This window comes from Notothenia coriiceps, unplaced genomic scaffold (assembly GCF_000735185.1).
Source record: "Notothenia coriiceps isolate Sejong01 unplaced genomic scaffold, NC01 NC01_scaffold00036515, whole genome shotgun sequence".
Classification (NCBI taxonomy): Eukaryota; Metazoa; Chordata; class Actinopteri; order Perciformes; family Nototheniidae; genus Notothenia; species Notothenia coriiceps.
Window position 1 is genome coordinate 56,032 of NW_011369216.1, and position 13,656 is coordinate 69,687.

Below are 13,656 nucleotides of genomic sequence, written 5' to 3' on the forward strand. Positions count from 1 at the left end.
AAGGATGGGACGTTGTTGACCTCAACTGATGGAGTGTTAGGGCGTTGGAAGGAGCACTTTGAGGAACTCCTGAACCCGACAACTCCGCCCTCTATGTTAAAGGCAGAGCTGGAGTATGACGGGGGATCGACACCAATCTCCCGGGGGGAGGTCACTGAGGTCGTCAAACAACTTCACAGTGGCAAAGCCCCGGGGGTGGATGAGATCCGCCCAGAAATGCTGAAGGCTCTGGGTGTTGAGGGACTGTCATGGTTGACACGTCTCATCAACGTTGCGTGGAAGTCGGAAACAGTACCGAAGGAGTGGCAGACCGGGGTGGTGGTTCCCCTTTTTAAAAAGGGGGATCAGAGGGTGTGTGCCAATTACAGAGGCATCACACTACTCAGCCTCCCCGGGAAAGTTTACTCTAAGGTACTCGAAAGGAGGGTCAGGCCGATTGTCGAACCTCAGATTGAGGAGGAACAATGCGGATTCCGTCCTGGTCGTGGAACGACGGATCAGCTTTTTACTCTCGCAAGGATCCTGGAGGGGGCCTGGGAGTACGCTCATCCAGTCTACATGTGTTTTGTAGACTTGGAGAAGGCGTATGCCCGGGTTCCCAGGGAGTCACTGTGGGAGGTGCTGCGGGAGTATGGGGTGAGGGGGTCTCTACTCAGGGCCATCCAATCTCTGTACTCCCAAAGCGAGAGCTGTGTCCGGGTCCTCGGCAGTAAGTCGGACCCATTTCAGGTGAGGGTTGGCCTCCGCCAGGGCTGCGCTTTGTCACCAATCCTGTTTGTAATATACATGGATCGGTTTTCGAGGCGTAGTCGTGGGGGAGGGGGTCTGCAGTTCGGTGGACTAAGGATTGCACCACTGCTTTTTGCAGATGATGTGGTTCTAATGGCTTCATCGGTCTGCGACCTTCAGCACTCACTGGATCGGTTCGCAACAGAGTGTGAAGCGGCTGGGATGAGGATCAGCACCTCCAAATCTGAGGCCATGGTTCTCAGCAGGAAACCAATGGATTGTCCACTCCAAGTAGGGAATGAGTCCTTACCCAAGGTGAAGGAGCTCAAGTATCACGGGGTCTTGTTCTCGAGTGAGGGACAATGGAGCGTGAGATGGGCCGGAGAATCGGAGCAGCGGGAGCGGTACTGCAGTCACCGTTGTGACGAAAAGGGAGCTGAGCCAGAAGGCAAAGCTCTCTGTCTACCGCGCCATTTTCGTTCCTACCCTCACCTATGGTCATGAAGGATGGGTCATGACCGAAAGAACGAGATCGCGGGTACAAGCGGCCGAGATGGGTTTTCTCCGCAGGGTGGCTGGTGTCTCCCTTAGGGATAAGGTGAGAAGTTCGGTCATCAGGGAGGGACTCGGAGTTGAGCCGCTCCTCCTTCGCGTCGAAAGGAGCCAGTTGAGGTGGTTCGGGCACCTAGTTAGGATGCCACCTGGGCGCCTCCCTAGGGAGGTGTTCCAGGCACGTCCAGCTGGAAAGAGACCAAGGGGTAGACCTAGAACCAGATGGAGGGATTATATCTCTTCGCTGGCCTGGGAGCGCCTTGGGATCCCCCAGTCAGAGCTGGTTGATGTGGCCAGGGAAAAGAAAGTTTGGGGCTCTCTGCTGGAACTGCTACCTCCGCGACCCGACCACGGATAAGCGGGAGAAGATGGATGGAAGATGGATGGATGGTATGTCCTACTGGCTCAGAGTTGAACTAATAACACAAAAGCATTTTAAGAAACATTTCCATACATTTTTTATGACCAACTTCCATTAATAAAACAAAAAGTATCATAACAAATACAATTATCATGGAAAAAAACTATTTTAAATGACATTTCACTTTGATTTTTAAATGTTTCATTAAGAAATGTTAGCCCCAATACATTAGAAACAGCACTCAATAGAAGAAAGTAGAGAACTGAGATGCTCCTGTAGCGCCGGTGGACGCTGAGTCTGGCTGACGCAGCACCTGTCAGTACGAAGGAAAGGGAAAGGACACATTTTACTGCAGTGACACCAGAGGGATGTTGGCTGTGCAATCTGGCTCTCCAAATCATCGTTAAAACCTGGCAGGGTCTGTGATCATGGCACTATCCCTCATGAAACTCTGGGTGCACATGGCATCTGTTATACTCAGCACATGTATTCTTTATTCTGATCCCCATCTGCTGACGTGTGTTCCAGCTCATCCTTTAAAATAACTCTCTGCTTCCCTCCGCCCTGTAACCTCATAATCCCTGCTCAGTCAAGCACAAAGTGACACATCTCACTTACTTAGACCACTACCTCGATAACCTTTGGATTGGAAGACACAGCATTTCGATCTCCCTGTCTGTATCACACAAACAGAAGAGTGACCATAAAGTCGACTTTGACTTTGACCTGACGTAACCCTGAAAACCCAACTTCTGTAAACTCACTGAAAAACACATCTTTATCAAGTTTTTGTTTATTGTTGCTTACAAGTCATATCCTATTTGATGTTTTTGGCATTTGTGCTGTTTGTTTCATCAAGTACAACGTTTTGTGTTGGGAGGCTTTACGACAGAGTGTAAAAACAAGTTTTAGACAAAGAAACATACGCATAGTGCAGTTTAATACTAGATAATCTTGATTTACTTCATTACCTGAAGTGTGCATCTTCTACTGTGTATCTGTGTGCACTTGTATGCTCAACAAGTATGCTCCACTGGATAGAAAGAAAGGTGTAGAGCAAGTATAACAAAGATCTCAGTCTTTAGTTCAATTATTTAGACCAGGGGTGTCAAACTCAATTTCATCGCGGGCCACATTAGCATTATGGTTGTACTCAAAGGGCCGGTTGTAACTATATAAATATATAATATATATATATAAAATAATGTATTATATTACATTATTGCCTCTGAATTGGGTTATTATCGGATTGGGTCATAACTCACTAAGTTTTGTGCACATGTCACAAAACGAGATGCATTGGGGGACAGGCCTCTGTAAAGTGGCATGTAACCATATAATAAACGTATTATATTCTTTGCAAGCTCTTGCGGGCCACATTAAATGAAGTCGCGGGCCGGATTTGGCCCCCGGGCCTTGAGTTTGACACCCCTGATTTAGACTATGTTACTTTCCTGTTGTGGTTAATTGCAAACATACTATTTGTTTGATCTGCCATTTTAGATGTTCCTCTTTGTGTTCAGTCTTTGTCATTACTAGCTAATGTTATTCAGTTTGGTTGACCTCCTTTACTCTACTGTATGTGCCCACAACTTTGTTACACAACTTCATAAATTGTTTGTTTGTATTTGGGGTAAATAATACCACCTTATGAACATATGTTATCTTCAATTCTCCCAGTCACTCCGATAAGGTACAACTTAGATGTCATCCCTCATGATGTGTTAGCACTATCTTAAAGTACCAATTACTTTCACCTGCAGCATCAATGGAGTTGAATCATTAAACTGAAATAAGAACCTATTAACAGCATATTTATTTATGTTTAATAAATGGGGAAAGGAGCCAATAGTTTATTTCCAGATGTTGTGAATGAAGATGAGAGGCTGTGATAATGGCTGCTGGCCGGGTGCCGCAGCTGCGATAACAGTGCCGCTCTGCTGGAGCCTGCTGCTGAAGAGAGGGCCAAGCCACAGCAGAGCTCCAGATCCACCTGTCCATCTCTGTGCCGGCCTTCACCTGTGGTCCAGGCTTTGTGCAATGACTGACAGAATGAGGCTGCAGTCACACTTTGCATGATATGGTCCATAGGCCAATGGTCTCTATTGAGAAGAAGCAGTCTATGTGGGCGGGGCACCTGGGAGGATGTTCCTAGGTGTTTCCCTATGGAGGTGTAATCGGCATGACTTATAATTAATAGTTAAGAGATCATGGGATATATCAGGGCAATATAAGGCAGCTAAAGAAAGTTGCAGGTGATAGGACCCGAATAAAACCTGCTAGTATTTTGGAGTAACGCAATCATTTCAGTGGCTTAAAAGAATGCTTTACACTTTAAATTAACATTTGTATTTGAATGACTCACCCTTTGTTACCTTGAATGCATTTTCCGTAGTATTATGCCATATAAACACTTACATGTAGAAGTCTGGAGGAGTAGCGAGAGACTGTTTACTCGTAACATTTGAGCGGAAATGCATTTGTTTTGGAAGTTCTCAGCAAACATAGTTTTGCTGTTGTTAACTTTCTGTTAACTTTTCTCATGGAGGTATGAGAAAAAAAACCTTTTAAATAACTAAAGTACTTTGAAATCTCACTATTAATCCTACCATCTGTCTATCCATTAGACACATACAGTAAGAAGAAGTTTAAAATGAAAAAGGACCTGAATATGTACATTTGCCTATCGATCTAATTCTCTTTCCCTAATTATTTGTTCTCTGTGTCAGATGAGATAGTATCAACCTGGCCTTGTGGCTTGGAGCCCCCGGCCAGGTTGTGTCCGAATGACACCATCTGCAGAGGATACTGGAAGGGACCAAACTATGGCATCACCAACTTTGACAATATCGGGTTTGCGGTGCTGACAGTTTTCCAGTGCATCACCATGGAGGGCTGGTCGGAAATCCTCTACAGCGTGAGTCTATATGCTTTTCATACTTGTTGTCGTTTTTAAAGTATAATCTTGATTTTCTGGCATCTCTGTGTTTTTGCATACATGTTCTTCATCATCCTTTTCAATCTTATCTCCTACGTTCAGCTATATCCTCCTAGTTGCAAGGCTTCAGGATTTCCTGTTAGTTTCTTGTTTTGTTAGTTAATGTCTTTGATATCAAAACATTACTGGCCAGACTGTTGTGTGTATTCATGTTCCTAAGAAACGTATTGTTCATGATTATGGTGCCACCACAAGCTTCACATTTTTCCCTGGACTAACGCTATGAGAATGTGTCTTTTTATTGAAAATAGTCATATGCATGGCTCTCTGGGGATGATCCCAACAGTATAAAATTATATGAGAACCTCATGATTCTTCTTCTGCTATTTTTCTAATGGGCAGATTGCCATCAGTTTTTTGTAATGTTTTGAAGAATTAAACCATGTTGATTAAATTATCACATGGCTCTTAATCAAGTGCAACTCCCTCACCTAACAATGTTATCCCGGCACTGACAATAAGAGGTTTAGACTTAGAGGAGAAGAGAATAATGTTGTTTTTGCCAACCGCCAGTTTAATATTTTTGGGTAATGATCATGTTAACATTTTGTAACCAGCAGGGGTGTTATGAACTCATCAAACCATGAATATTTCACACAGAGAAAGATTTCTTTGAGAAAACACTCTTTTTCCACCACCCATGTGCTTAACATTTATATAAAGACACATATTCACACCTGGAAGCTGCCGACCTGGAGCATTTGGGGGATTGTTCTTTTGATGAATGGCAACTCAAAGGCAGTTGGTAATATGTGTTAATTTGATCCGTTTAAGTTTTAAATACCAGTTATATTTAACTATTAACCTGTGAGCTATATACATGTAGCCAGCATGCTGCCTGAAGCAGAGATTGGGACACAGAGGCAGCAGAGTGTCAATGTGCCAGTTCTGGTTCTGCATGGATGAATGTTAGCAGCTGTGGCACAGAAGACACACTGTACCTGTCAGGATGTACTCTTCATGTACTGTCTGTAGTTGATATATTCCTAAAAAAAAAAAAAAGGCGTCTCAGTACACTCCACTTAAAATAAAATTACAGAAATTGAGAATAATACCAAACAAAAAACTATTTTTTGGTAATGATGTACAGAAAGTTATTTACAGTATGAACTATAACAGTAATGAGAGACAGAAACCATTATAGCAACTATACAATTCAAATGTTTAAGAGTATACAGTATACAGAGCATAGTGAAAAGGTCTGGGTGCCATTATGTGTATAACAAGTACAGTTTTTTTAACTGTTTGATGGTTAATGTTGAGTTTTAACTTTTGTGACCTGACTTACATGCTGAAGTAAGGCCATGTACATAGGTTATAAAAACCCAAACCACCATCTTTTCCTTGACCTGACCAAGTAGTCCTGTTGCCTAAGAAGGTTTTGCAGGGAGTTGCAAAGGTGCACTGATTGCCCAACATTTGTAGAACAATAACAGACAGATGTCAAAATAACTTTTTGTAAGATATGATAAATAAACAATCTACCGCTGATTTTTGGCAAAACAAATTGGTCCTTTGCATCCAGTTGAAAATGTTTCTACTTTAGGGATGAATGTTATCCTATCCGAGGCACATTACACCACTTCATTAATATACAGAGACAGAATAATGAATTAAAGCATTTCTCTGTATAGTTAGTACATTTGCTGTCATGTAACTATTTGTTGTTGACCGCAAAGAAGAAACGTGAAGGCCATGAGGTCTGTGTCACGTGACGACCCCTCGAGCTCGACAAGTTTTTAGTACTTTTTCTTCCTGTCACTAACCCAAACAGTTTTGTTAACTAAATGCCTATATTTTTTTGCATGATAGTGCCTTTTTAAAACCCCTGCACACAAAAAGAAAAACAAGAATCCCTTTAGGATAAGCGGTGGCCAGCCAAGCAGAACTAAAAGTGTCTGGGCTCATCTCACATCGGCTGTCTGACTTAAAGCTTCACGTTCTCGACAAAAAACCTTTCCAGTATTTAAAGAGTAAAAATGTGATGAAAGATGTGAATGGCTGACCTTGTTGCAAGGACATTTTGAGATGAAAATGTTGAGAACGTTGGAAGAAACGCGTTGAATTATGAACATGCCTGAACATCAGCTCATTAGAAAGACTCTTAAGTTCGACCAAAAAAATGCAAATATGTATTTTTCACCTTATTAGTTTTACTAATAAGGTGAAAAATACATATTTGCATTTTTTTTTTATACTCGGCACACTTTTGCCAAATGTAGCCTTGCACCATTTACACCGAAGCTGTAGCGTGGGCCGCGTGTTCAGCCTTAACGGGAAGTAAGGCTGCGTGATTGAATATAAATGTAATGCTAACCCAGATAGGTAGCTAAGATTATACAAAAAAACCTGTCTTGTCTGTTTTTGTAACAGTTATTTTCAGGTGAATTAGCAATTAGCTGTGAAATGTGATCAATTAGTCTGGACCCATTAAATTGTGCATATCTCCTTGTTAGTTTGTGTAGTTCACTATAGGCCTACCTTACATTAATCTTCTTCTTTTCATCCGAAAAACCTCCCTTGTTCCATCCCCTGTCTACTTCCCTTTTCTCACGACTTCATTGTTTCCCTTCCCAGGAGATAGCAGCTGACTGGCACTACATTGTGAGCCACTTACAGAGCCTTCCTTCCTCCTCCTTCTGCTTCTTGCTCTTCATCCCTGTCAGACTCCAAACATCTCCCGTAGCTTTTTCTGCCTCATTATCCTAAGCGATTCAGACATAAGTTTCTAAGATCCGAGGAAACCTTTTCTCTCAGTTGGTACTCTTTCATCGTTTTTGGTCCTTAGCTTTCCCTTGCTCAAAGTCATCCCTCTTGATCCTTCAGTTACTTTTACAGCAGCTTTTTTTGTGACGCATACAGTAGTGTTCTTCCTGTGCGAATCCAACATGCTGATTTTCACCATCCTAGATATTATTCACACGTCCCATTGAGGCATATTTAGTCTGTTTTGATTGGTGTCATTACCGTACTCAAGGCTTTACTTCACTACACGTTGATGATGTTGAGCCCATTTGAGAGTGTATTTACAGTCCTTAAACAATTTCTGTGAAGTTTAACACCTTGCTGACCATCTGTCTGTTGAAACCATGGAAAGCAGTGGTTTGCGACTGGCTGACAGGTGTCCAAATCCATGAGGACAGTATATCTAACAGCAGGTTTAAACAACAGTTTTTTAAGGTTGCTATTGCTAACATTTACGGTCATTATCAGTACAGAAACAGAACCTATACGTGGGCTAAACCTGATCATTCTGCCTGACATGGTCTTCATGTTAGCAGAATATTTTTTGGGGAGCAGAAAGTCTTGAGTTCTGTTAAACTATATCAACATATAAATGCAGAAGCTGTAGGAAACATGATACAATTTCCTCCACATAAGTGCCCTGGTTTGTAGTAAGAGTGGTATTAACCATTTCAAGCATTTTCCTAAAAAGTTAGCTGGTATGCTTTTGCCCGAATGTTATCTTAAAACCCATTGGTTATTGTCTGTCAACACATTTTTTTTATTAGCCTAAAATGTGCTTGAAACCAGCTAATTGTAAATGAGCCAGATGTCAGAAATCATCTCCCAATTCCATTTGTTTTTAAATTAGCTTATCAGACTATTACAGAAATGAATGCACGGAGAAGGAAGTATTGGCCCTGATATTCGATGGCTACACAGGACCCCCCAAAGTATTGGAAATGGCTTACAGGGGCTGAATCATTGTAAGACCAATAGCCAATGGGATTGGAGGCACCTCCTGAAAGTACCTGTAATTAACCATCAAAGCTGAGCCAAGATGTTCCACAAAGTTGTCAGAGATAAACCATGGCAACGTTATGTAGTTTAAAAGTGCTATAGGTGTATTTGTGTAGATTCTATGGAGCGTACAGTCATGACATGTATGCATTATCATCCTGAATCAACAAATGTAGATGCACTCTTGGTACAGAAGCAGGGGAGGGGGGAAGGGCAAGATCTAAACGTCATGGCTCTGGGGACACTGTGGCTTATACACTCTCCTGTAACCTAGTGTTAACCCTGCAGATTGATGACTGTATGCTAACTCTGCCCAGAGGGGGAATGCTCAGACCTTCCTCTCTAATGGATCAAAGAAAATGTATCCCTCCCCTTCATTCCCATCCTGCCCCATCTTCTTTTTATTTCTTTATTGCCTCCTCCCTGCCGTCCACCCCCACCTCATCCCCTCATAACTTCTCCTCCCCCGGCGAGGCCACATCCCAGAATCCTGTGGTCTCCCAGCAGCTGACGTAGTGAAACGAAGCTCTGCTGTCTGCCATGTTGTTCCTCAGCTTAAGGAGACAACGAGGGACCATTCAGACCAACGATATGCCTGTGATGGTGGCAGCGTGTTGTTGCAGTAACCAGTGACGAGACGAAATACAAACAAAAGTCCAGTTTGAAAGCAGAAAAGAAGATACATTATTAAACCATAAGATTTACATTCTAAAAAACCTGCTCAGAGACTTAGGAAAGAACATTTTTATCTGCACGATGCAAACTGTGCAAAGGCAGAGGAAAAAGACATTTAGACCAGATTTTTATTTATTAATTTTGATTTGTCTCAGCCCATACATCCTGTCAGAAACAAAATAAACAGATTTGTCTGGATAAAAGCATCAGCTAAATGCTATGTAATTTAATGTCGTTTTTTAATGTTCTGTAATAAGTACAAATATTTGACAATTTAAGAATTAACAAAATCCAACTTATAAAACAAAAGAAACACATTTCAATATACATACATCATTAATATTAAATGTAACTATACAAATGAAATAAAGCTTTACTTTCAACAGTCCTGGTTATTCTAAAAGGAAAATCCAATAAATCTATATTTGAACGTAATGAGAAACGTAGAGAGGCTGACTAATGCTGTTTTTGGCCTGGGACTTAATTATTAAAACCGGCCTTCCTGTTTCATAATTAATGACGTGGCCTGGTCCTGTAACAACACGACTACCAACCTCTGCCCCCTACATTTGCTATCTTTCGATAATGTGTTTGGTCTTGTGTGTATCTGTCTGTTATCTCGAATTATACTATTATTTATTATGCTCATTTACGACTGTGTGCTGCTGAAGGACTTCTTGTGGTGGCGGTGATTCATAATTATTGGTAAAACTCATTTTGAGGCTCTTTTACACTGTAATTCACTGCTGACTACTTTTCACCGGCCTAAAAACCAGCCTCACCCGATCTTAGGCCATGCGGCAAGATTGTGAGGGGGCAATATTTAGCATGATCACACCTCATGGAGAGCTGTTCTCTACTGAGGGCACTTTCCTAGTTTAGTCGTTTAGCATAATCGTTAACACTAATGTGTGGTGGGCTGCATAATGCACAAACGAACTAGTAGACTACTCCGTTTCTTCTTTTATCAGAATGAATGGGTACCGTAGAAAGTACAAGGTGTTTTATATGTTCTAAATTCTGAGTCAATTGCATCTACTTGAGAGACTTTCCTCAACAACAGATAGTAGGTGGTGTGATCCTGGTTATGTAAGCAATTACCAGAAGCAGAATTAGCTCTTCTTAAGGAGGATGTGGCGTCATTGATGTAACACAAGAGTCTGCTATTTCATCCCGTGTGCCTGCAATAGTCTTCATGAGTTCATTTGAACTGCAACAACAATCATTCTGTGAACATAACAAAGAGATTTTAGTGGCCTTAACCAGCAGATCAGAAAGTGCTTGCATAATATATATATATATATATTTTGTAACATATAAAAGAGGTCAATTTGGAATGCAGTCATGACAGGGTGTCCGCGGGGTCTTAAAAAGTATTACAAGTTGATAAATCAATTTAGCGAAAATGAAGGCTATTAAAAAGTATTAAACGGCATTTCCCAAGGTATTACATTTTGTAGCTTGTTTCCAATAAGTATATAAATTGTCCAAAGAGGTTGTATTCTACAGTCTGCCTGAATGTAATCATTGCGTAGGTGTGTAGTGTGATTCTGTGTAGTTTATTTCTGGCATCCCATTGGATGTGACATCATCTGAACAGGACATCGCACGCTCACTGCTTGATAGTACACGAAGGTCTGTTTACGCCGGTTGTTAAGCAACATCGTTATGGGGAAATGCAAGTTTGCGTCCAAATGGTTGGAAGATAAGGAGGAAGAAGAATCAATACTGTATATAGTCAATGTCAGGTAAAGTGTGTCGCCAAGGTAACCGGTTAGAACTCCAAGTGGCGATGAGGTCTTCAAATGTATGGAAAGGTTTTTAAAAAAGGTCTTACATTTGACTTCAGGATTCCTGCATATACCCTGTATGATTTCCGTCAATAAGATATTTTCACTTTCCGGGTGGTGGGTGACGATTAGGTTTTCAAAGATGCCATTCAGCACCCACACTGCATCCACTCTTGTCATTGAACTCAAAGGGGATGATGGACAATGTACTCTTGTGCTGTAGAAGACAGAAAGCCAGGATGTTCTGGTACACGATGACATTTTTACAACCAGTGAGAAAGCCTTGGAAGCAGAGCATGTCTCCAAACTGAGGCGTTGCTCCTTCTTGATGTTTTATTCACGAAAGGAAAAAAGCGAGCGCAAAGAGTGTGCATATAAAGAGCGATTTCAGCTTATGCTAATAATCATAATGTTGCCAGCCGCTGCGGAGCTTTTGACTTGAGTGAAATCTCCTCCCATCAGTGTCGTCTTTAGCGGCTAAACCGCACGGTGGATGTTACAGATATGTGCCTCCAAAACAGCTGGAGGCCAGATTATGGTGGAATATGCAGCCAGAAGTTCATACTATATCCACACAGGGAAAAATAATGAGGATCATCCTGCCAAATTATTCTGTCATTTGCTAGATTTTCTTACCTATTTCCCCCTGCCCATACATCCACTGAAGTCAGTGTTCAAGGTGAAAACCAGTTGCTATCATAAAGGCTTTTTGTCTTTCCCTTTATGATCGACACTATTGTTATTTCGACATTTACAAGCGACAGATGATCTGAATTGCTTGTGAGCCTGAAATGAACATGTCATGGCATTTATCTCTCTCCTGTGCCAAACATGTCCACCTTCATTCTCACCTTCAGATTCCATTTGAGATATTATTGCCATGTTATCACCAGCCGGCAGCTAGATTACATCTGACTTGTTCATTGTGACATCCTTCTCTCATTGGAGTCCCTTTGTGTCCTGCTTCGGTCAAGGCTGGAGAAATATCATGGATGTTCGGATAACAAAACGTGGTTAAAGTCAGTAAGAAACAAACAATGGTCTCACAATTGTGTAATGTGTTTAAATTACTTGCAGTCACTCAATCAATTCCCGTGTTTGACATCAACAGGGAGCAGGTCACGGTGCATAGATTGATGGATGTATGGCTCAAAGGACTTTCACTCAGGAGAGCGATGTGAATACCTGAAATTACTTCACTTACATGCATAAATAATTTAAGTAACATGGGAGGCATGTGGCGCAGTGGATAGAGCGTTGGTGTTCGGAGCAAGGGAGCATAGGTTCAAACCCCACTGCAGTCAGCATGTCGTTGTGTCCCTGGGCAAGACCCTTCACCCCAAATTGCTCCTGTGGGGATTGCCTACAGTATTGAGTATGTAAGTCGCTTTGGATAAAAGCGTCCAACATGTAATAATGTAACATATTACCAATTAATGAGGTGTTTAGAGGTTGTGGTCTTTTAATCTATTTATTTCATATCCCATTAGATTTTACTCATTAAAGTCTGTTTATTGCTACAGTCCAGGTGCAGAGCTATTACTGCACTTATTTTTGGCCTCAGACCTCTGCAAAGTCTAATGAATTGCTTGGAGTGATGATACTTGCCAATGTTAGCTTCAATTAGGGCTGAAGACTACTTGAAGCAGAATGCCAGAGGACATTTAAGGCCAAAAACTCTCTAAAGCAAACAAAAAAGCTATGTACAATTTATTCTATTTTTATGAACCCCAGAACGATTTTTAGAGCTCTAACAATAACAAAACTAATTTTTACATGATCCAACTGTGCTCATTTGTCTACACTGTATATATATATTTTTGCAGGAATGCTAACAGTGATCTACGATAGACAGGAAAGGTGTGCACTGTTTTACACTGTGATGCTGCTAAAACATTCAGCTGGGAAGTGACTCTGTTGTAGCAGCAGCAAGATGTGTGTGTGTGGTTTTTCAGCGTTGATAATATGGCCATCTTCGTTTCATGCCCTGTTACGTTATTACATTTCCTCTGTCTCTCATGGAGATCTAATGGCTGCCATCAAATTAGACGCAGCCCTACTGTAATTACCTCTGCTGTGTCATGTTCAGGCTGAAATAAATGTACTTGTCACTTAATATTGCACTTGAATGAAAATCTTGTGTTTTTTTTTGGTTAATGTTGATTTCAAAAATCTTGTATTTTGGCCTCCCTCTTTTGAGATCTGTATGTAAGTCACTGTGGTGTGTGTGTGTGTGTGTGTGTGTGTGTGTGTGTGTGTGTGTGTGTGTGTGTGTGTGTGTGTGTGTGTGTGTGTGTGTGTGTGTGTGTGTGTGTGTGTGTGTGTTGAAAGGGGTCACAGACACTTTCTCTTCTCACAGAGGCAGGTGCACCTTGACCTCGTCATGGCGACGTCTTGTGCTTGTCAAATCCTTGTGAAAAAGGAGCAGACAGTTAGATACCATGTGAACATTCAGTCTGGCTGTTTGAAAATCCACTAATCTCTGTGGACAATATACAATACTCGCCTTTAACTCAGAATATGTATTTTAGCAGCAAACTTCACGGGAGGATCCACAACGAACAAAAAAAAACAAGTGTTCCCTCGTCAACAAATCACAAGTTTCATTCAATGTTTTCTTTTTCCACGTCAGATATGGTACACTTACATAAAGGTAATGCAGGTTGTCGCGTTATAATGCAGCATAAATAAAGGTTATAGGTAAATGGGTTACCCTGAATCAAATAATGTTTAACACTTGTCTGAATAATAAGCTCAGAATTGACGAAATATAAAACTGTCAACACCTTTTTCTCACTATGTAGGCT

The 13,656-nt window shown here is 41.4% G+C and overlaps 1 protein-coding gene across 1 annotated transcript in view; it reads left to right on the plus strand.

Moving 5' to 3' along the window:
* Window positions 1-8,900, plus strand: part of LOC104963971 (probable voltage-dependent N-type calcium channel subunit alpha-1B) — a 29,394-nt gene extending 20,494 nt beyond the window's left edge. Inside the window, exons 4-6 of the mRNA XM_010792671.1 lie at window positions 4,372-4,559; window positions 7,218-7,301; window positions 8,673-8,900. Of these exons, the coding sequence (XP_010790973.1) occupies window positions 4,372-4,559; window positions 7,218-7,301; window positions 8,673-8,900 (500 nt within the window). The remainder of the gene's footprint in view (window positions 1-4,371; window positions 4,560-7,217; window positions 7,302-8,672) is intronic.
* Window positions 8,901-13,656: the final 4,756 nt, after the last annotated feature.